The following is a 22,508-nucleotide window of genomic DNA, read 5'->3' as shown; positions in this document are numbered from 1 at the left end:
CCTTACTGAAACTGGTCAAATGCAACTGCCATGGCAGGTGCGACAAAAACACCTGTTCCTGTCGCAAGAATGGACTGTCGTGCACACTGGCTTGTGGTTACTGCAAGGGAATCACATGCACCAATGCTGGAGTGAACAGTGAAGAGTTTCTAGATGATTAGACTGTCTGGGTGTTAAGGCTTGGAAATTTGGTGTTAATAAGTTCAAGTAGACTAAACTATACGGTACATTCAAGATGAATAAATTATACTGTAGGTACTTGACCTTATCTTACTTGATTTAATTACATGATACAATGAGGGATTCTTGTCAGAGTCAAGGTTTGAACACATCTCAGTCATATTAAAAATGTTATAAATGAATTCTCTGACCCCAAAATGATAGGATTTGACACTTTGTTTGCATTTACAGCCCTATTAGTTTGAAAGATATGCTATTTTTTGGCATTCGGTACCCACGATGGCGGCCATCTTGGATTAGGAAAATTTGGGGTACTAGCAGTGAGCAGATTAGGGTAGATTTTTTTTCCTGACTAGTAGACCTAATTTCCTGCCAAAATCAGTTGAGAAACAAAATAAAGCAATTTTGTCCAACCTAAGTGGATTTTTTTGCTTTAATTACCGGACTAGTACATCAGATCAAGGTGCTGAGGATGGGAACAGGTCATGTGGTCAGGTCGTGGAGACTTGTTTACTTATGTCACGGGGGGGGGGGGGGGGTGAAGGGTGCTAGGCTAGATGATGCTCTCTGTCTGCCTGTCTGTCTGTCTGTCTCTATTTTTCACACACACACACACACACACACACACACACACACACACACACACACACACACACATAAACGCAAGAAAAGGATCTATAACTTTATTCTTGACGCCATTAAAACCAAAAAAACCCCTCTTGCCACCTTCTTGTCCTTTATGGCTGCATTTAAGTCCCTCCTCTCCATCCATATCCTTCATTATCTCTTTTTACGTTTTTTTTTTTTTTATTTATCTCTCTTCTTTTGTCAGAGAGAGAGAGAGATTTACATAGATTTACATAGAAAATCAGACCACACAGACCCCATGGTCCAGACTTGGTGGTCTGTCCTTAAACCTAAGTGATTTTACATTAATCAGAAGACTCCAAAACGTTGCATTTCTACTCTAGTTGATTATTAAGTTGAAGGAAGTGACGGTCGAGCTTATTTTTGAAGGAGTCAATCGTGTTACACTGGACCACTGATGATGGAAGCTTATTCCATTCTCGCACTACAACGTTGGTGAAGAAAAATTTGGTGCAGTCTGAATTTACTTGTCTACATCTGAGTTTTACGCCATTGTTCCTCGTGCGCAAAGTGTCATCGATCATAAACAATGTTGATCTGTCTACATTCGTGAAACCATTAAGTATTTTAAAACATTCGATCAGTTTTCCTCGGAGGCGACGTTTCTCAAGAGAGAACATGTTAAGGGTAGAAAGCCTTTCTTCGTAGGATTTGTTGCGCAAGGAAGGGATAATTTTCGTTGCCCGACGCTGAACACCTTCTAATTTAGCAATATCCTTTGCATGGTGGGGAGACCAAAACTGTACCGCATATTCCAAGTGGGGTCTGACTAAACTGTTGTAGAGCGGGAGTATTACATCTTTATTCTTGAATACAAAGTTTCTTTTAATGAAGCCCAACATTCTGTTCGCTTTATTTGCTGCATCGATGCATTGCTGTGAGAATTTGAGGTTTGACGCGATTTTGACCCCCAAGTCCTTGACGCATTGAACGCTTTTGAGTTTAACGCCGCGCATTTCGTAATCAAACTTTTTATTCCTCGTTCCAACTTGAAGGACCTGGCACTTGAGAGAGAGAGAGAGAGAGAGAGAGAGAGAGAGAGAGAGAGAGAGAGAGAAAGCTAAACCCACACACACACTGTTATGTCATCCTGTATTGCTCTCTTTCCCTCCTTTGTGTCTGTCTGTGGGCATGTCTAGCCATACGAGTGGACTAGCAAAATCTGCGTCTGGCGTCAGCGGGTGTCAGGCGCCTATGTCTTCTGCGCCAATAATAGCTTACGTTGAGGCCAAGAAGATGTTAGTCACGTAGAGAACTCAAGGACAGCCACGCCACCTAGCAACGTGGGGTGGAAGTATTTTGTGAAGGAGGGGAGGGAAGGGGGACTGTGTGGGTGTGGGTGGGGGTAGGTGTGTGTGTGTGTGTGTGTGTGTGAAGAGTCACTACTATATTTGTTTTGTTTTTCTTCGTTAATCATCAAGTTTAGTCATTAGCTTGTTCGTTCGTCCATTCATTCACTCATTCGTTAGTTAGATAATGAGTAAACGAGTGAGTTAATTAGTATGATCATAAGAGTAACGCATTCACTCATTCATTAAGTAGGAAATGAGGACATGAGAGAGTTAATAAGTGTGCAAAGTAAATAATCCACTCCCTCATTCGTTAGTTAATGAGTAAACGAGTGAACGAGGTAATTTGTCGTGTTTCGCAGTCTTCGTGTTAGGTGAGGCGGGGACAAGTTGCCGGTGTCAGGTGTCGCTGTAGAGCCCGTGGAGGCGCGAGCAATCACAAGTCGTTGAGATTCCAGCGGCGAATACGACAGTGGGTGATCCAGTTGCAACCGCCTGAGTGTACGATGTATGCTTGCCTTGACATGACGTGCGTGTGTGCGTGTCCGTGTGCGTGTGTGTGGTAGTAGTAGTAGTAGTAGTGGTGGTAACGGTAGTAGTACATAAGAACATAAGAACTTAGGAGTCTACAAAATGCCGATAGGCCTATTCGAAGCAGCTCCTTTGAACCTAAGCTCTCAGGAATCTAGCCCCACCTAATATTGTCCATGAATTTATCTAATCTATTTTTTAATGTGACAATTGTATAGACACTCACCACATGACTGCTCAGCCTGTTCCACTCATCTACCACTCCGTTAGTAAACCAATTTTTGCCTGTGTCCCCGATGAATCTGAGTTTATCCAGTTTAAACCCATTACTACGTGTCCTGCCGGGTTCTTTTACCAACAGAACCTTATGAATATCCCCCTTATTGAAGCCCGTAGTAGTTGCAGCAGTAGTAGTAGTAGAAGTAGTAGTAACAGTTGTAGTAGTAGTAGTAGTAGTAGTAGTAGTAGTGGTGGTAGTAGTAGTAGCCGTAGTCGTACAGTCATCATCATAGTCGTAGTCGTGGTCAAATAAAGAGGAGGAGGAGGAGATGGATGGATGGAAAGAATAGAGAATAGAGGAAGAAGAGGAGGATACATGTGGGAAGGCTAAAAAAGAGGAGGCAAGAGTAGAGAGAAGAGGAAGAAGAGGAGGATGTATATGAGGAATAAGAGGAGGAGAAGGAGAAGGAGGAGATGAATGTATGGAAAGCGTAAAGAGAGAAGAGGAAGAAGAGGAGGATGAGGAGGAGGAAATAAATGTATGACAAGAATAAAGAGAAGAAAAGCAGGAGGAGGATGTATGGGAAGGAGGTGGAGGTCTCTATCACACGAGCAGCCGCTGTTAATAAGTCCACAGGTAAAATTTCGAAGATCTGCTGAAGAGGAAAAAGAAGTCCTGTTGTTACCCATATACGCCATCTCCTACTTTTCCTTCCCTCCCCTTTCTTTTCCCTTCCCTCCTTTCTTCCTTTTTCCTTCTCTTCCCTTCCTTTCTCTTATCTTACCTATAAACGCCACCTCTTCCTCTGCTTTTTCTTCCCTTCCTTTTCCCTTCCCTCCTTTCTTCCTGTTTCCTTCTCTTCCCTTCCAGTCTCTTGTCGTACACTCATATCCTTCCTTTCCGTTACCTTCCCCTCCCTTCGCTTCCTCTTCTTTCCCTTCCTGCGTCTCCTTCCGTTCACTTTTCGTCAGTAGAGAAGTTTCCATCCTTTTCCCTCCCTTCCTTTCTTACTCTTTCCTTTCCTTTCCTTCCTTTCTCTTATCTTACCCTCATTTCCTTCCCCACCGTCACCTTCCCTTCCCTTCATTTATCTTTTCCTACCCTTCCTTTTTTCCCATTTTCCTTTCCGTTCTTTCTCTTCCTTTAAATTACCCTCCTTTTTCCCTTTTCCCTTCCCTTCCGTTCCCTATCCGTCAAGACAAGAGTTACAACTAAGCGCATTGGAAACATAATATATAGTTCTTGTTTTTTCCTCATAATATATTAGGTTAAGGAAGAGAAGTACTTAATTTTCACTTAGAGGCAAAGGGGAGGGGGGGGGGGAATGAAGGGGGGGAAATGAAGGGGGGGGGGAATGAAGGGCGCCAGCTATATTTTTTTCGTTCGTTTTTCAATCATCGTCGTGAGATGTATGGGAACTATAACTCTTGGTGGTGGTGATGGTAGTTGTCTGATGCCCTGGTTGGCGACACACACACACACACACACACACACACACACACGATGATGGTGAGTGTGTCCTGTGCTGTGTTAACCAGTGTACCTACCATTATAGACAACTGTTGATGAATGCTAAACTAATTGAGTCTCCCCATCAATTCCACAGGCAAAAATATCATCTTCCTATCCCTATCCGTCAAAGTATTTATATGCCACGACGCGCTGTCATGCTGTAGTTTCTCGGATAATCATTCTCCCTCTTACAAGCTCTCCCTGCTCAGGCTTTTCCTTACATCAGGTCGAACCGTATCGGCATGCCAGCCCCCGTTCCCTGTGGGCTTTCAATGAACCACTCTTGCGGCCACCTATTGGTTAGTAACGAGAGGGAGCAAATATGTTGAGTGATTGATTGATTGATAGATTATTGTTGCAAGTAAACAACGAAGGAGAAGGGAGGAGCATGCCATCCCAACCCCCAGGCAGTACAGAGTGTGATTATACAACTAAGGATACATGTGGAAGTAGCACCAGGAAACTAAAAAGATACAATGGTAGTAAGAAAAATAGTTCGTAGTGAGATAATGTGTGAGATTGAAGAATGCGAAGAACATTTTTAGAGCTACTATTTTTTTAAGTTGATAGTAATTGATTGTAACTGATTGTGTGATGATTCCAAGACCCGAGCTGGTTAGTAGACTTTCTTTAGGTTCGTGTGGTTATTTATAATTATTGAAGGAGAGGCTTAACCAGTTAACACATATGGAATAATTCTACGGACAACACACCTTCCTTCGCTGCGTGTTTTAGTCTAAGGAACTGCTCATCCTTTTTCACATTATCCATGAATCACAGCTTTTTTTCTGAAATTATTGATTTTCTATGCCTGTCAAAATGAAGGGAGCAAATTTTATTCATCTTATCGTCAGCTGCCTCAAATACTATTTATATTGTTTTGCCATTGTTACTATTACTGTCACCATTGGAACTTGGCACTCGATTATTTTTATGTTAATTAATTGGTATGGCTAGAAATGTTATTGCAATAAAAACTGTGGGGAAGAACACGCTTCTCCTACAGTTAAAAAAATAATGAAAGGTATTTTAATGGTTAAATTCCGGGAAAAAAATCACCACCAATAACGACGATGATATAAATAAACCAAACTTAACCACACATGAATTGGCAGCTAGCTTTCTTGGCGTAAAATTGTCGTTTTCATCTCATTCACCCGAAGCCTGCCTTCCCATTGGTCTTAGACTTGTTGGGATAGTCATTTGTGGTGAAAAGCACAGTGATTTATTCATTCGAATTGTATTAAAATATGTTAGAAAATATATGATTAGTGTACTAATTGAATTTGGTTTGCGAAAACTGACCTCAGTTGTTATCAGAATTTTCCTAACCTTTACCTTTGATGCATTTGAAGACTCCCGCCTCTCAGTGGCAGGGCTGAGAGCCTCCGCTCAGTCCAGATGCAGGCTTCTGGGGCGAGTGAAGGCAGAGTCGTCGTCGGGCCCTGCAATCTGATGTTTGGGGATGGTCTGGTGTGACAGCCAGCCACTTATCCAGATGGTGCTTGAAAGTCTCGTTTGTGGTAATTGTCATGTCTCTTGAGGGCACAGATCCAGAACACGAAATTTCGAATTTTGACTCATTTTTATCCCGTTCTAGTGGCCATTTGAAGAGAAAGTTATTTTTAGACAAAGAAGGGGGAGTGGTCGGAGACGGGCCCGGAAAGACAGAATCGGAGGAATGTTCAAGAAGAAAAGGGAAAGCCACCACTGCTAGAAAATATTCCCCTTTTCAAAGAAGTGACACTCTGATGAGCCCCAGCAGGGAGGGACAGTCAGTTTACCGGTACAAGACGCAGAACTAGAAAATTCCATGCGTCCGACAAGTCAGCCCATGATGGGTACCTTGCTATAATTACCTAGTAATATATTTTAAATGATTACATGACTTATGGTGCAGTATCACTGTATGTTCATGAGAATCATATGAACTGCTATTGAAGGAAATAGTGGCCGATATAGGCCTTTCCAATCTTTGAAACTGGAAATTATGAAAAAAACAATCATAGAAGATCCAAAATAGAATATATCTACTTGAAAATTGCTGTGTTTATTGATAAAGAGGGAACATATAATTGTTCACACCATTTTTTTCCGAAAAGTGAATAGTAGCCCTATATATGATAAGGCATCTTATTTTCATTATCGACATGACGTCATGAGGTCATGAGACCATACCTACCTTTACATGCATACACAGTGAAGAAAGCAACTTTTAAAGATATCCTGAAAATTTTAAATCTTAAATTGCAAATACTTATTTTTAACTAAGAAAAATTTCTGGACCTCAGTTTCAAAGATGTGACATCCAAATGAACCCAAGAAGTGAGATCAGAAGTCAGGGAAGCGTTTCCGGCTTCCTACCTGTTAATGCAGGAGTGAGGGGCGCGTCCTTGCTCCATCACTTTTCAGCATCTGCATGGACTGGGACTGACTGACCTTGCGTTTGGTGATGATGCTATACTCGCTGAATCACTGGAAGTTCTGGTGTTGGCTCTCGAAGTGCTGCATGAAGAGGCAAAGCATCTGGGACTGAAGGACTCTTGGGCCAAAACCAACGTTCAGTAGCTTGGAGGCTTACTGGATGACACAGTCCAGTCTGTTCATGCAAGTGGTGAGGATGTCGAGGTTACCAGGAAGTCACTCGACGAAAATTAATGGCCTGGGCCATGCGGTGGTATGGACTCGTTCAACAAGAGTACAAAGTGTTGTCGATATCTATGCAGGCGGACAAAGGTTCGAATCTTTAAGTCGCTTGTGATCCCTGTCTTACCGTATGGCTGTGAGGCATGAACACTGAATAGTGACTTGTAGAGGCGTGTCAATACCTTGGTACCAAGTGCCTTCACAGGATCATGGGGTATCGCTGGGATGACTTCGTGTGGAACCAGCGACTTGCCGACTACGCGATGGAACTGAATCGAGGCCTGTCACCATTTTAGGCTAGTGTCACACGATCACGATCTTGACTCCTGACGCCTCCCGACGATAGAAAATGTCGCCATCCACGGTGGTCGCCATACCTCTTCCCGACCGACCCAATGACTATTTATATCAATGACTTAGATACAGGAATTAGTAGTGATGTTAGTAAATTTGCAGATGATACCAAGATCGGTAGAGTAATTGAGTCGGATCAGGACGCTAGTATTCTCCAAGGTGAACTCAACAGATTATATGACTGGGCGGATAAATGGCAGATGGAGTTCAATGTAGGGAAGTAGCAGATTCTAGGTGTGTGTAGGAACAACCCCTCACATAACTATTGCTTAAATGACACTCTCATAAGTAGGTCTGGGTGCGAGAGGGATTTAGGGGTCTTAGTGAGCTCTGATCTCCGTCCAAGGGCACAATGCATTCAAGCTAGAAATCGAGCTAATAGGGTACTGGGATTTATTTCAAGGAGCGTAAGCAACAGAAGCCCCGAAGTCTTCCTCATTGCCATACGAGGAAAGACTCAAACAGTTAAACTTGCATTCTCTAGAAAGGCGAAGGGTGCGTGGAGACATGATCGAGGTTTATAAATGGATGAAGGGCTTTAATAAGGGACATTCATAAGGTTTTGTTGGTAAGAGAACCGGGCAGGACACGAAGTAACGGGTTTAAACTAGATAAATTCAGATTCAACAGGGACATAGGCAAAAATTGGTTTACTAACAGGGTGGTGGATGAGTGGAATAGGCTTAGCAGTCATGTGGTGAGTGCCAATACAATTGTCACATTCAAAAATAGACTAGATAAATTCATGGACAGCGATATTAGGTGGGGTTAGATACACGGGAGCTTAGGGTCAAAGGAGCTGCCTCGTACAGGCCTACCGGCCTCTTGTAGACTCCTGCGTTCTTATGTTCTTATGTAATGCCCCGCGAGAGCTTCTTTTCTAAATCCTTCCTATTTCTCAACACGGCCTCTGCGTGTATCGAAATAACACGAGAAATTAATCAAGATCATGGTATTCGCCGGCTGCCTGGGATTGAACCCGCGACCAGCGTGACGGGAGAGCCACTCCTTACCGAGTCGGCCAAAGAGGTACCCCACTGGCTAAGTGGGTTATGGGAGGCTCGTTCATCAGGCCGTCGCCGCACTACACTTATGACCGTCTTCAAGTTGTCCCGGGGGATCGTTAGTGGCAACTATATCTCACCGACCGTCGCGGCGCGTCTGGCCACACGCCGACGGTTTTTGGAAATTTCAAAACAATCGGCACCCTCCCCGACATCTGTCATCCCTCGGCAATAAACCACGACCGTCGGATGTCCATCTCAACAACTTCAACTACTTACGATGGTCTTAACGTACCTCTGTAGCGCATTTGAGATATATTTTGGTAACGAACACACAGACAAACAGACAGTCACCCTTCACAATAAACACAATAAACACTACAACACAATAAATATTAAACACTAAACAAGGCGAGTACGACAATGTAAGACAAAGTACGATAATGCGCGGCTGAGTACGAGGCCGTGGCCGCCATAGCGACGGTGTCAACAAACAGCAGCGGGCAGCACACCGTCCAGCATGTTCAAGAACACCTTCCAGAGCGGCTTCCTGTCCATCCTGTACAGCATCGGCAGCAAGCCCCTGCAGATATGGGACAAGAAGGTCAGTCTGGGCGGCCCCCTCGCCTGTGTGTACCTGTGTGCCTGTGTGTGCCTGTGTCCTGTCGGGGCTGTCACCTGTCTGGGCTTGGCTTGTCTGTGCTCACTCCTTTTGGGCTTGTCTGTGCTCACTCCTTTTGGGCTTGTCTGTGCTCACTCCTTTTGGGCTTGTCTGTGCTCACTCCTTTTGCATTTTTTAAAGGTAATTGAGGCCCACGTTTCCCTTGAATGTATGCAAGGTGAGGCCTCCACTAGCAATGTGTGTACCTCAGCTCTGCCGCCTCGAAATACCATAAATACATTTATATTATAATTGAGGGGCCGACCATCATGCCCCTAATAAAGAGTAGCCTACCGGCGCTATAGGTCTTATGTAAAAAAAAAAAAGTTAGTTTATTACCATGCTTGCCTTCATATTATGGTTAAAGGGTATGTGTTTTTGCCCTTTAGCCATATTATGACGGTGTAATTAAGAAACCTTCAAGAAAGCACTGAAGACTCACTTATTCACTAAATCCTACGACATTACAAACATGTACATTGAGGGTAAGTTTCAGTGCTAACATGATTATTATATTGTTGACGGCCCTGCAGAGCGCTGAGCTGGCAATGGGGTGGGACATGCAACCTCAGCAACAGTAAATGCTGAGGGGTATATGGTATTGTGAGGTGGCAGAGCTAAACTACACAATTACCAACTAATACTAACTACCGTACATGTTCATTGGACTGGTGACACCAAAGAAGTAGGGTATTTAATATATGACATTTTAGTAAGATAAATACCATCATGAGACTAAAGAAAAGAGGTGTATGAAGAGGTAAAATGCTGTGTTAGCATTATTAAGCAATTTAAAGGGTTACCATGTATAAGAGAAGGAATTTTGTATTGGTATTGGTATAGAAGAGATTTAGGAAGTTGTTACAAGTAAAGGGGAGAAGACTGCAAGTTATAGAACCATGCATACAGTGGAGCTGAGTAACCATCTACACAGAATTTCATCATTTTGACGTGGTTGGTTGGTTTACTTTTTATCAACAAATCAGGACACAATGCAGTTCCACCGCTGTATGGAATTGTGGTTATTGTGCCGTATTACAAGTCGAACCTGAGAAGTTTCAGGTCCCTACAGAGTTTGATTTATGGGCCGTATTACAAGTCGAATCCGAGAAGTTTTGGGTCCCTACAGAGTTTGGGATGAATAACATTGTATGGACCTGAAACTTCTCAGATTTGACTTGTAATACAGCCCATAGTGTGAAAATAATGCAATATTTGGCACATAGGAACTGTGTTAAATCAGGGCCAGCTACATACAGATCCATTATCTCAGTGTGTCCGTCCTTCACCTGTATGTGGGTGCCATAGGTAGTGTATTGGCTGAGGACAATTGAGGGGCTGTAGAAGGGAAAGTTATTGCATGCTATATTTCATATTAGAATAAGTTTTTTTTTAAGAGTTAGGGCAAATTATGTAGTAATACCAATTTAACTGTATAACATATCTCTGTAAGATTATTTAGTTATGATTTTTATATATTTTCACATTAGAATAAAGTTTCATTTGTAATAGTTATGGTAAATATGTGATACAATATCTTTATTCAAATGTATTTATTTTTTTGATATATACTAGAATAAAGCATATTTGATAGGAGGCAAGATATAATAACATCACTAAACTTTAACCTACCCATGTGTACAATTACTTTTTTATATCTTTTTTTTTATATGTACACAGCACAATAAAGCTCTAAAGGTAAAATAACAAAAAAAAACTTGTGTGCTTCTGTGTTAGATAATTTAGTATTGACATCTTTTTTGCTTGTTGCAGGTTCGCAATGGACACATCAAGCGGATCACAGACAATGACATTCAGTCGCTGGTGCTGGAGATTGTGGGCGTAAATGTGAGGTGTGTGGGTTTAGGTTTTTGTGTGACACATTTGTACATATTTTTTTGTCTGGGAATGTGTGGTTTATTGCTTTATAGGTATGTGTACATTGTTTTATAGTACTTGTGTTTCTTTATTTGTTTTTGTTACAATGAATATTCTTTTTACTTAAATGTCATATATACTCGTTTAAAAGTAGATTTTTTTTAATGGCAGTTGTATGGGGTCAACTGTTACATAGCTACTACTTATGTAGGGAGTTCAATTTATTCCTTAGTTGAATATATCATAGTTGTGGATATTGACTTCATATACATGACATATCGTACGTTGTGTCTTACAGTATTGGATATTTTTCATACTGTTTCTTTAGTTACCTTTGTGTGCCCCTGTCCTTCCAGCACGACCTACATCACGTGTCCCGCTGACCCCAAGAAGACGCTCGGCATAAAACTGCCGTATCTCGTCATGATCGTCAAAAACCTTAACAAATACTTCACATTTGAGGTTCAGGTGAGACTTTACTTAAACAATACAAGTTCATTCATATTAGTTTGGCTTATTCTTACTTTGCCCAGTTTTTTTAGGGGGCTGAGGGGAGTTAAGCACACCAAGGGCTAAACTAAGTATAAAAAGAACTCTCACAATGTCCTGCTCCTACAGAGAAAATGTGATACACCAAATATCCATCAAATTTTGCTCCAGTTGATACTTTGAGCTATTGAGCTTTTTTTAATATATATGCGTCTTCACCTGTGGTGCCGGTAGGCTCTCTTCATAGGGCCTGATGGTCAGCCCCAGCCCGTTGTGGTGTAGGCAAGTGTTTATAGTGGCGCCATCTTGCATTGGCTCATGCTACCCCCCAAAGCATACTCATTAAAATAGATTTCTTGTTACTCCAATTATAGATATATATATAAAAAAAACTTATGGTGATGCTGCTTCTGCAGGTTTTGGATGACAAGAATGTTCGTCGGCGATTCCGTGCAAGCAACTACCAATCGACGACGAGGGTCAAGCCGTTCATCTGTACCATGCCGATGCGCCTGGACGAAGGGTGGAACCAGATTGTCTTCAACCTGGCCGACTTTGTGAGGAGAGCTTATGGCACCAACTACGTTGAGACCCTGAGAGTTCAGATCCATGCCAACTGTCGAATCCGAAGAGTCTATTTTGCTGATCGCCTCTACTCCGAGGAGGAATTGCCGGCGGAGTTCAAGCTATACCTTCCTGTCCAGACCAAGGCCAAGTCTGCCATATAAGACCTTACAGACAGCCCTGATGATGTGTTAATATACTACAGGCATGATGCAATTTTATATTGGTACTTATAAGTGATTTTTGCACCATTGCTATGTCATATAGTTTGTTGTAGCCATTGGAATGGCAATTTTTTTGTTGTGCGTGTGTGTATGGTGTGTATGTGTGTGTGTGTGTGTGTGTGTGTGTGTGTATGGTGTGTGTGTGATTCTGCTGTGTTTTCTCAGTAGGACAAAGTTCACACATTTTGCTCTCAGTAGAATATTGTGCCATATTTCAAGACATCAGGGAGATAAGCCTTCCTAAGAGATGAAATACAAAGCACATTTTGGGAAGCAAAGGTGGACATCCTGCTTTGTATGTGGTTGTCTTGGGCTCAAATGCACCTTTGTTGGTGACCTTCAAGGAGTGAGTGGGAGACAATGATGTTTATTGTGCTCTGCTGCTGGGTGACGAGTAGGTGACCATGCTAGTCAGCACCAGCCAACTGGTTCTCTAAGCCCCCCCCCACCCCCCATCACACACTATCCACAGTAGTGATAGGCACTAATCTTAATACTGACTTCAGCTTCATTCTCTTTATATATGAAAACATGAGATTGTTTCTTAGTTTAGGTTATTTTTCTATTGAACCCTGCAAAGCCTCCAGGAAGGGGCAGGGTTAGTGTAGGGTGACAGCACTCGAGGGTGTGAAGGGTAACATGACCCTTCTCAGTAGGACACAGTTGGACTGCAATGTTTCCTCAAGCTATTTGTGAATGGTAGCATGACCTGCCTCACTAGGAAGGATTACCAATCACTTTTTTATAGGGTGACTACTTGAGTGGCCAGTAAAGGGTAACATGACCCACCTTACCAGGCAGAGCCACCTATGATTAACTTTTTCTTCTTTGAGTCTGAATTCACTGCCATGTCAGATACAGGAACCTTGTCATGGAGCAGTAATACATCAACCCACCAGCACTAATCATATATTTTCTTTGTCATCTATAGTTGATTTATCTTAATGCCCACTTCTCTAAGGGCACAGCAAGTTTCCCTTTTGCCGTTCATATACTGTCTCAAAGTGCTCTGGTTCACTCTCCTCCCCATGCTAAGTCGAGTCTTTTGCACCTGCCACACCTACTTACCTAACTTGTCTACATCCTTCCTCCTTCAATCTTGTATGTCTTACACTCATTGCCATTCCTAGCCTTTTTGGCACTAAAGGCACCCCCTTTTTAAACTTGTTGCCCTCACCCAGGTTCCACCATGAACCATAAATAGGTCAGTGGTGGTCTGAGGGGAACCCTAGCCAGCAGAGGGCCCTAAGCAGTCAGGCAAGTGTATTTTGAGGGACTGCTTACACTCACCATCTGTACTGTCAGATCTCACCCAGTGACCGTTATATATTGGTTATTAATGGTTTGTTAATTCATAGCTCATTGCCTTGCCTTACCCATCACAAGCACCAGGTAAACTGATGAAACCCCTTGTTGCATCAAGATTATATATTTCTTACATCGCGTTTGCCATTATAATGTTCAACAGACATTTTGGGATTTTGCCAAAAAGAAGTTTCATGGCAAATGGGGTAAATAAACATGTTGAATAAATCCACTTTATTAAAAAGTAGGTACTTTATTAGACCTGTCTTTCAGATCCACCTGCACAATACAATATCAATCAAAACATCACAAAATGGACAGAGTATCACAATGACTTTGTATCACAATTACAACATCCACATCCATGCCTCACTCCCTTTGTAGCGTCGAGGTGGGAGATTCAGCTCTAAAACAAACACGAAAATTGAACCTACGGCCTATTCAATATATCAATCTAGTTAGTCAAAATACGTCAAAATACATCAAAATATAACTTTCAGAACCACATTATGCTGCTCATGGCTGCACCAGCAACCACTACCAATCTTTCAATAGGCTGGTGTATTTCTGAGGAGGCGGTGGCTGAATGCTCAGTGTGCGGGCCTGGTGCCCCGGATGACTCGGGGTCAAGCCCCCACACCACTACAAGCTGACAATTTTTAGTCATCTCCAAGTTGCCAAAGTCAGTTCACATACTGTGCTGAAGACCACTTGTTAACCCCGACTTCAGTGAAACTCTCTAAAGAGGATCAAGTGTAGTTCTTGAGAGCAGCATGAGCCAAGCAAAAATGGCACCACTATAAAATACCTGCCTGCACCACTAACAGGCTTGGGCCAACCAACAGGCCTCATCCTGAAAGCCTACTGGCACTAAAGGCCAAATATATATATATATATATATATATATATATATATATATATATATATATATATATATATATATATATATATATATATATATATATATATATATATATATATATTAAAATAAAAATCAAACAGCAGCTCTGAAACTACACATTTTCAGAGGCATAAAAAATGTAAGTAGTATACATGCCAACACTCAGGACAGTCACCTACATCATCATAACATTAATCTGGACTGAGTGGTGTTGGGTTAGGTGTGTCAACAGATATTTGAATTGGCACAATTCTAATAGTACATAGAGAGATTTTTTGTTGTCCTTGTCCCTTCCCTACACTGCCAGAAATGTTATGAAAGTATAAATCTCAATATACAATACGTACAAAATGAACACTTACTGTACTTGTCATCAAAAAGGCATTAATTGTATCACAGGTACATCACGAATCCCCTTAATCTTCATCCAGAGTGAGGGGGATGTAAGATGGCAGCCTCTTAGGGAGAGGCGGCCTTTGTACTCTTGGCTGGTCAATGTCCGAGAGATTTTCAGCATCACTGCAAGACTGAGTTGAGGCTTCACTGCTGCTCACTGTCACCTGATCATTAGATTTGCTGGGCTTCTCCTTGGTTGCTGTTGATGACTGGTGGGAGACCCTCAGTTCACTTATTCCTTCCTTGTTACCATTTTCGTATGAGGCTGTTGTATCATCAGGAAGAACATCAGGACTGAAAGCTATATGGGAATTTTTCATTTGGTCAACCTTTTTCATTACCCTTGATCTTGTTTCTTCCAAGAGTGACTTCCCGGCAGAACCAGTTGCATGATCTGTACCAGTCTCCGCTACTTTGTCTTCAGGCCTTTGACTTTTTGCTCCTGTAGTTGCTTGATTATCTGAGCCTGAATTTAATGTTCTCATGACACCAGACATTTTCTCTTCAGGCAGTTTTTGTTCTCCATCAGCACTAAATTGACAGGTTTCTAAACCATCAGCATCCTTATTCGGACTGTCTTCAGCTGATACTAAGTGGAAATATCTCTGTTGGGAAGTCTTGGGTTCAACTTCTCTCCTCTTCTTCTCTACCCTTTTCTTAATGACTGGTCCTCCAAGTATTTCAAGGCTTTCACTTCTTCTTCTCTTCCTATACATAGAGAAGCTGGTCCGTCTGGCAGAGTCCCTTGAGAAAGACACTTTTCTTGACCTCTTTCTTCCTTTGTGGTGAGACAGGGGACAGGATGCACCTCGTGGGCACTTGCCATTCTTGAACTCTTCACAGATCAGGATGTGCTGCTTGTCACACTGAAACATGAGCCAATGATTAGTGAACTAAACACCAGGAAAAATTGGTGACTAAACCTTATGAAAGACTCAACTCATAACAAATGTAATGCACATCTTCTGGACTATTTTAGAAACAAGCATTCTACATTAAAACTATCTTATAACTACAACACAGTATGGTGGTTATCAAGCCTAGCTAAAAATGATCTATTAGTGCGTTGACGGGTGGCCGATATGACCCCCCCCCCCCGACGTATGCTATCATTGATTGATTGATTGGTTTGTGAAGAAGTGACACCCCAAATGGTAGGTTAATGTGACCCATCCTCTGAAGAACCTTTTGCAACAGTACTGGAGGATGAGACAGACAAGAGTTGTACTCACTTCTTCTCCAGCCTTACAGTGTCCTCTTACAAAGCCAAGGCACACAGGGGCTGAAGGATTGACTTTGACGTGGCGGTAAGGGCAGTCCTCTCGAGAGCAGGCGGCTTGCAGGAAGTGAGAACACACCGGCATCTTGCTTGGGTCAATTGTGTGGGAGAAGGGACAGTTGTTGACGGGGCAACGGCCTCTCAGGAACCTGTGAAAGACACAGTATGAAGTCCATAGACTGAAAACAGTATAGTAGGGTCCCAAGTAGCACAAGATCAAACAGCGTGATTTGTGAGTTGCATGAGATAAAAAATACCCAAAAGGAGATTATCTAGTAACATGAGCAAGTCTCATATGATGTAAGGCATGGAGCAAAATAAAAAAATTATGCTGAGGAATTGAGGTGCACAGGGGTTAGGTTACATGTGTCGAGTAATGCAAATTCAAATAGCACAAGCTTCTATATGCACCACATGTGCTATTCAGACTTGGTGTATTCCCACTTGTTTATAAACATGTCAAGGAATTTACATACTTGTCATTTTGCCTCAGAAATTTACCTTGTACAAATGGCTACTCTGCTGGCATCATGAACATAGGGACACTGCCCCCTGTCCTTTTTAGTGCAGCGGCCAAAGCGATTGAAGAAGACACAGTATTCATTTCTTTTCTGATACAAAGCTTTCCTCTTCTTCTGCATGAGGGTCACCACACTACGCTGGCGGGCCGAGCTGTGAGGAGGGAACCCAGGCATTACATACAAGGTTATGGAGTCGGAGCCTGAGCTGGAGTCACAGAGTTGAATGATCTGGGGTAGAGTCAGTCAGTAAAAATCTAATTAATCCAACTCCCATTCGTAAAGTTGTACGATAGGCACATACCTCTTATTTATATTTAGGTAACTACTTCAACTAAAAAATCTTGTGTGTGTGTGTGTTAATTCACCATGGCCTGATCACTAACCAAAAGTCAAACAATTAATCGTAACAAGCAACATTCCCTCCCTTTCCCACCTTAAGACAGTGACATAGCTAAAGCATGCAGGAACCACAATGCAAGAAAAGAAAGTGCATTGAGGCTGCTGCTTTGCAAAGTACTAAGGAGAATATCAAGCTGCCTCTGGAACTAATATCATTCTTTTGGGAATGTTTCTTTTTACAAGTGGGAGGAACAGCAAGTAGCAGGCATTGATTTCTTACACTTTTTGTTTTACCCTTAGTATGTCTCCTTTGCTATGAAAAAAATTAAATCAAGAAAAAATGCGTGGTGCTGTACCTTAAGCGTGCGCGTGCCTGGTGGGTCTTGGTCAGCTCATAATGGCCGGTGTGGGTACGGGTGTATGTGAGACCGCCAAGGTGCACTCTGGCCAGGCTGCTCTTGGCCGCTGGGGAGTGCATGACGCGCTGAAGTGTTTTTCCTCCAGCAGTGAGGTGGAACTTCTCACCTCGAAGGGAGACGTGCAGGTGATGTCTGGAAGTTAATGATATTAGGGGAAACAATATTTTAAGCTGCTAGGCAGTTTTACGAAATATGAATTGAAAATATGCAACATTTTGGCATCAGATTTTTAAAGTAATTGTTTGCATCACAGCATGAACTTGGATTCACATATTAGCATCAGATCAGAGTGAAAAAAAAAGTTCAAACGGGGCTCCTTGCAGGGAATGAATATTATGATTATTAGAATAATGTAACATAAAAATCTCATATTGATAAACAATTAACCAATGAGTAATATTTTAGTCTGCATGAAAAGTTTACCAGGTTTCTTCCCACTGGCTTCATAGTTAGCCTTGGGCAGCTGCTTCCTCAGAGATGTTTTGGTGGACTTGTACAGAATCCCACCAATATTGATGAATCTGTCCGACCGCTTGGATGCACTCCTGAAAATTTGTGACAGTGCAACTTGTTGGAGGCATCAGTTGGTTACATCACAGGAGTGTAGTAAAACATGGTTTGTTGATCAGTCACTGTTTGACCTACTCCAATATTTGAATGGTGGATTTCTTAAAGGTATTGTGTTCCTATAATGTGAAGATATTTTAGATCATTTGATAATGACACTATTATTGATAATATATGAACATAATGATTATCAAACAGAACTGTGTACTTACCCTTCCTTGTTTTGTAACTTGTACTTGTTTTTTTGTCTTGATTTGGAATATTCAAAGTATTTTGGATGTTTCCTGAAGTTGTTCCAGGAGTCAACTTTCAGACGGTTAATCTTGTACTTGGAAACAATTCCCTTGGCAAGCCTTTGTTTGGAAGAGACCTTAGTGGAATTGTTTATTACCTTGAAGGTAGTGTTGACCCTTTTTGGGAATGACTTTCTGTTACACTTGTATGTGTCCTGTTTTGCTACAGCCGAGGAAACGTTTCGGACAAGCTTGTGCTTCTTGACAATGGCTCGCTTCCTGTGAAGAGCGGGTGTTGTGACCACTGGCGAGGACAAGACTTTATAAACACCTGAGCTTGACCTTCTCCTAACAATCTTGGTCTTGGAAAGAACGTGGAACTTTTTCTGTTTATCAGTTTCTGACTTACTGGCCTTTGCTTTGCTTAGGGTCTTCGAGCTGCCGCTGTTGGAACGCCTTCTGACAAGCTTGTTTTTGGTGTTGACTGAGTACTTTGGTTTCCCTGGGGTAGAACCTTTTCCAGAAAGGTTCTGACTCTTTATAAGCTTTGTGTGGGACAGAACTGAGTATCTCCTCTTGTTATTGAGTCTTGTATTCATATGATGTGTTCTGAATGCTGGAGATAATTTTGAAGCCCTCATTATGCTGGTCACTCTAGGTGAGGTGCAATGTATTGTCTTTGAGCCATGAGCCATAGACTGTCCTTCCATGCCTGTCTGCTGCTGCGCCTTGCTTTTAGTTGTGCTGCTAGAGTTAGTTTTCACAAGCTTGGTTTTAGTTATGATCTTGTAGTTTCCTTTCTGCCTAGGAGTTCTCAGGGCAACTTGATAGCTACTGCTATTGAGATCTGTTGCTTTAGTATGAGCCGGCTTCTTGTATGAAGAATTCACCAACTTATTTTTGCTCACCCATTTCTGGTTTGGGGTTAGTTGGGCTGCTTTAGTGAACATGCCTTGGGCCACTGAGCCATCAGATTTGTTTGCAATATTTTTGCTTACTACACTTTTTGGCACTTTGTGGAGCTCATTTTCTGTTACTGTGCCTCCTGTATTTTGTGGTAGTGGGTCAAATGCTGCTTTTTCATTTTTATTTTTACTGATATGCAAACTTGGACACTTGCTCTTTGCAACTGTGTCAGAACTTGTTTGTCCTGCTACCTGCATGGCCTGAGTCATAGTCTTGGTAACTTTATCACAACTTCCTTCAGCTAATGGGTCTGGGGGCATTGCTTTCACTGGATTCACGTTCCCACTGATCTTAACCGAACTTATGCCCGAGTTAGATATATTCTTTTTTTTATAAGATGTGGAATGGAGACTAGAATGGGAAACAGCAGCCTTGTTTTCATTAGACTGAGTCACTTTCTGACTGGCTCCAATATTCCTAATGACTGTGGTATTAATGAAGGACTTGTTAACAGAGGAGTACTTCATTGCTGGGATTGGGTAAGTGTACTGTTGTGTTACAAATTCAGAATGTTTTGCTAAACTTGCACTAACATGCATGTCTGCAGAAGTGAATGACTCTCCTTTATTGGAGGAAGTCCAAGTCTTGGCATTAGAGGCATTCCATGAGTAAGAGGAAGAATGCTTTTCAACAGCCACATTTTTGGCAACAATGTTTTGTGTTTGTGGCAATCCCTTAGTATATGAAGAAAATCTCTCACAATGGTAATGATCATATATATTATTCTTTGAATATAAACTATGACTCTTTGTGTTGCTACTACTTGGTACTGTACTGCTTTTCTTTGTATATAAATCACAAGTCTTTGTATTACTAGTATTTGGTGCTGTATACAGATTACTAGTCTTTGTGTTACTGCCACTTGATACTGGGCCATTCATACTCTTTGAACTGTGGGTATAAACATATCTACTTGTGTCCCCATGATACATGTGGGGCAGAGTTGCAGTCATGTGGGTGGTGGTGACACTGTTGGTGCCTGAGGCCAGTCCCTGCCAGTGCTTCCCATGCCTTGTGTTGGTGGTGGAGGCCACAGCAGCAGGAGAGACATGGCTCTGTACTGCAAAGTTTTCCTGAGATTTCTGAAGGAAGGCTGGGTTAACATGGACCTTTGAGTTCAATGGGGCCCTCCCTCTTGATATGAAGTCTGGGTTGAGGTGAATCTTCGTCTGCTCCCCTGGATGGTGCATTCTTCTGGTCTGAAAGATGAGATGTCTTAACACCTTTACTTGTAGTATATGATTAAAGGACTTAGCATCAGACCCTTCAATCCCATTAGGATGAGGTTCCCATTAGGGAAGCACTGGTTCAATAAATACGTACGAAATGGACATTCAAAAATGTCTCCACAGAATGTGACAACACTTTAAATCTCAAACTTTATTTATATATATAAAGAATGGTTAAGGAGCAGAATACAATAAAGAGTGAAATTTAAAGTGTTCTGTGGAGACATTTTAAAATGCCTAATGCATATCTGTTAGATTGGTGCATACCTGTTTGACACCTTACCTTACCTATTTTCCAATTTATGTATGCCAATCATTAAGTTTAAGGTTTACTCAACAACTGTCTCTTGTGTCAACAGATAACTATTTTTGCAGCAATACATGACAATCCATTATATTAAGGTTGAATCAGTCTGTTGGGTTATAAATAATTCTCTGCCAAACAAGCACCAATAGGTGACTTCTTGTTAAAAGCAATATTAATATGAGACAGGCAAAGCTAAATATATACCAATATTAATATCAGACAGACAAAGCTAAATATATACCATCTATGTGTACCCAGATAATTAGTTTAGGTTTGGCACACAGTCATGGGCTCCTTGCTGAGTAAACCGGTTTTAGTTCAGCTGAGGTCATCCTCAAACTAGACATTTGCGGGAAATGAGGTACAAAATCGTGCAATTCACTACATCTATCACCAGAAAAACATGAACCACGTAAGGAAATCGTTGGTTGAGCGAAGCCGTAAATTGTCCGGGATAACTATACTTCCGTTTATCACATTTTGGCAGCAGGCCACAGGCCTGCTGCAGCCAATAAATAAGCATATGTTTCATGCTGTGCCATTGTGTTGTCATGTGGTAGAGGCAGCGATGGCGGCAGAATCTGCCTTCCTCACATCTTGTGAAGACTAAAGTGCTCTGTTTGAGAGGGCAAAACCAATATTTCTGGTGAGCTTTGATTTGTTTGGTATTAGTTTGCATTATTTGTTTTGTAGAAATTCCAAGTTTTGGGAAGGGGGGAGAGCTGGGAAAAAAAGTGCTGAGTTTCTCTCAGCACTTTTTTTCCCACATCAAAACCCATCAGGAAAATACAGCTTCATCATCAGAATTGGAGGATGACCTAAGCTGAAAATTTACCAATTAACCAAGCAAATGTTGTTGAAACTATACCTTGGACCCTTGCAACCTGACCATTTCCTTGGTAAAATTTCAGAAGTACACCCACCGGACCACCAACCACTAGCGACAACAACCAATGGCGCTGTGCAAGGTGTATCACATATTCATTATAATTAAATCTAGCTATGCTAAATCTAACCAAACCTGACCTAACAATCTAACCTAACCCTACCTCACCTCACCTGCGCTCCACTTCCAAAATGCAATAAACGGAAATGTCTCAAAACATTTCCCAAAAACCATATTTTGAGCTCAATATCTCTCAAACGAGTGATTTGCAATGGAAAGTATTAGAGCAGCGTGTTGTACGTGCACAAAGTACTTCCTGGAGCACAGACGTTAGTGCGACGGGTGTAATTCTGACATGATGGTTCACTCCCCCAGGGCAGAGGCAGACACCACACACACAAACCCACGGGAATTACTCTTCATTAACCTTCCTGCGTGGCTGTCCTCGGCACAAGCACCACCACTTTACAAATATGACACTGTCGAGCTGCAGGATGACCTTCTTTCTCTTCCTCTTCTTCTTCTTCTTGTGCAGCGATCAGTGTTGCCAAAGGTGGCGGACTTAAAGGCGCTACATTGAGATAAGTGAATTCCGCTAAAAATGCGCTAGGGAAAATTTCGTCCCTATACCCCCCTCTATAGATTAAGATAATGATAAATTCCGTATCAAAATAAGAAGTTTTGGTATGTAATAAAGGTAACAGAACCTATTATGGTCGTTCCTGCTTCTGCTACATTTCTTAAATAATTTTAATGAAAATACGACCTCCAGAGCCCCGTCAGTGTTAAATGCTAGCGGATGTTCTGCCACCAGGGTAGGGATTAGATCCTGTCGAGTTGCCTTGACTTCTGCAGGAAGATTCCAATATGCCAATGAGCTAGAGCTAGTCTATTTTGCACCGCCTTGGCAACACTGGCAACAATGATCTTGATCTTGATGTCACATGTGACTCGGGATTT

The 22,508-nt window shown here is 41.9% G+C and overlaps 3 protein-coding genes across 5 annotated transcripts in view; 1 reads left to right on the top strand and 2 right to left on the bottom strand.

The window, feature by feature from the left end:
• LOC127000365 (uncharacterized) overlaps positions 1-22,120 on the bottom strand; it is a 60,018-nt gene extending 37,898 nt beyond the window's left edge. The window contains exon 1 of one of the 3 annotated variants that reach the window (XM_050864020.1): positions 21,976-22,120. The gene's annotated coding sequence lies outside the window, so the exon portion shown is untranslated. Of the gene's footprint in view, positions 1-21,955 lie in introns of all 3 variants that reach the window. The other 2 variants (XM_050864022.1, XM_050864024.1) reach the window with 2 other exon arrangements.
• Positions 1-22,508, bottom strand: part of LOC127000181 (uncharacterized) — a 72,045-nt gene that overhangs the window by 38,747 nt on the left and 10,790 nt on the right. Inside the window, exons 2-7 of the mRNA XM_050863574.1 lie at positions 20,040-20,208; positions 18,503-18,662; positions 17,298-17,492; positions 16,583-16,753; positions 16,035-16,230; positions 14,582-15,668 (exon numbers count right to left, since the gene is read on the bottom strand). Coding sequence (XP_050719531.1) covers positions 14,823-15,668; positions 16,035-16,230; positions 16,583-16,753; positions 17,298-17,492; positions 18,503-18,662; positions 20,040-20,208 — 1,737 coding nt within the window. The 3' untranslated portion in view covers positions 14,582-14,822. The remainder of the gene's footprint in view (positions 1-14,581; positions 15,669-16,034; positions 16,231-16,582; positions 16,754-17,297; positions 17,493-18,502; positions 18,663-20,039; positions 20,209-22,508) is intronic.
• LOC127000369 (cilia- and flagella-associated protein 20) lies at positions 8,826-13,372 on the top strand. The gene is made up of 4 exons (XM_050864027.1): positions 8,826-8,988; positions 10,819-10,898; positions 11,280-11,391; positions 11,829-13,372. The coding sequence occupies exons 1-4, from the start codon at positions 8,905-8,907 to the stop codon at positions 12,138-12,140; spliced, it is 588 nt and encodes a 195-aa protein (XP_050719984.1). The 5' UTR covers positions 8,826-8,904; the 3' UTR covers positions 12,141-13,372.

Source organism: Eriocheir sinensis, chromosome 18, assembly GCF_024679095.1.
Source record: "Eriocheir sinensis breed Jianghai 21 chromosome 18, ASM2467909v1, whole genome shotgun sequence".
NCBI lineage: Eukaryota > Metazoa > Arthropoda > Malacostraca > Decapoda > Varunidae > Eriocheir > Eriocheir sinensis.
The sequence above is the reverse complement of the archived record's forward strand: the minus strand, read 5'-3'. Positions and strand labels throughout refer to the sequence as shown.

What these genes read in the sequence shown, in the direction of transcription:
- LOC127000369 (XM_050864027.1), top strand. Translation starts at nt 8,905, where the DNA reads ATGTTCAAGAACACCTTCCAGAGCGGCTTCCTGTCCATCCTGTACAGC. An exon ending in TGCAGATATGGGACAAGAAG is followed by an intron (nt 8,989 to 10,818) that starts GTCAGTCTGGGC and finishes TGCTTGTTGCAG; the next exon opens with GTTCGCAATGGACACATCAA. An exon ending in ATTGTGGGCGTAAATGTGAG is followed by an intron (nt 10,899 to 11,279) that starts GTGTGTGGGTTT and finishes CTGTCCTTCCAG; the next exon opens with CACGACCTACATCACGTGTC.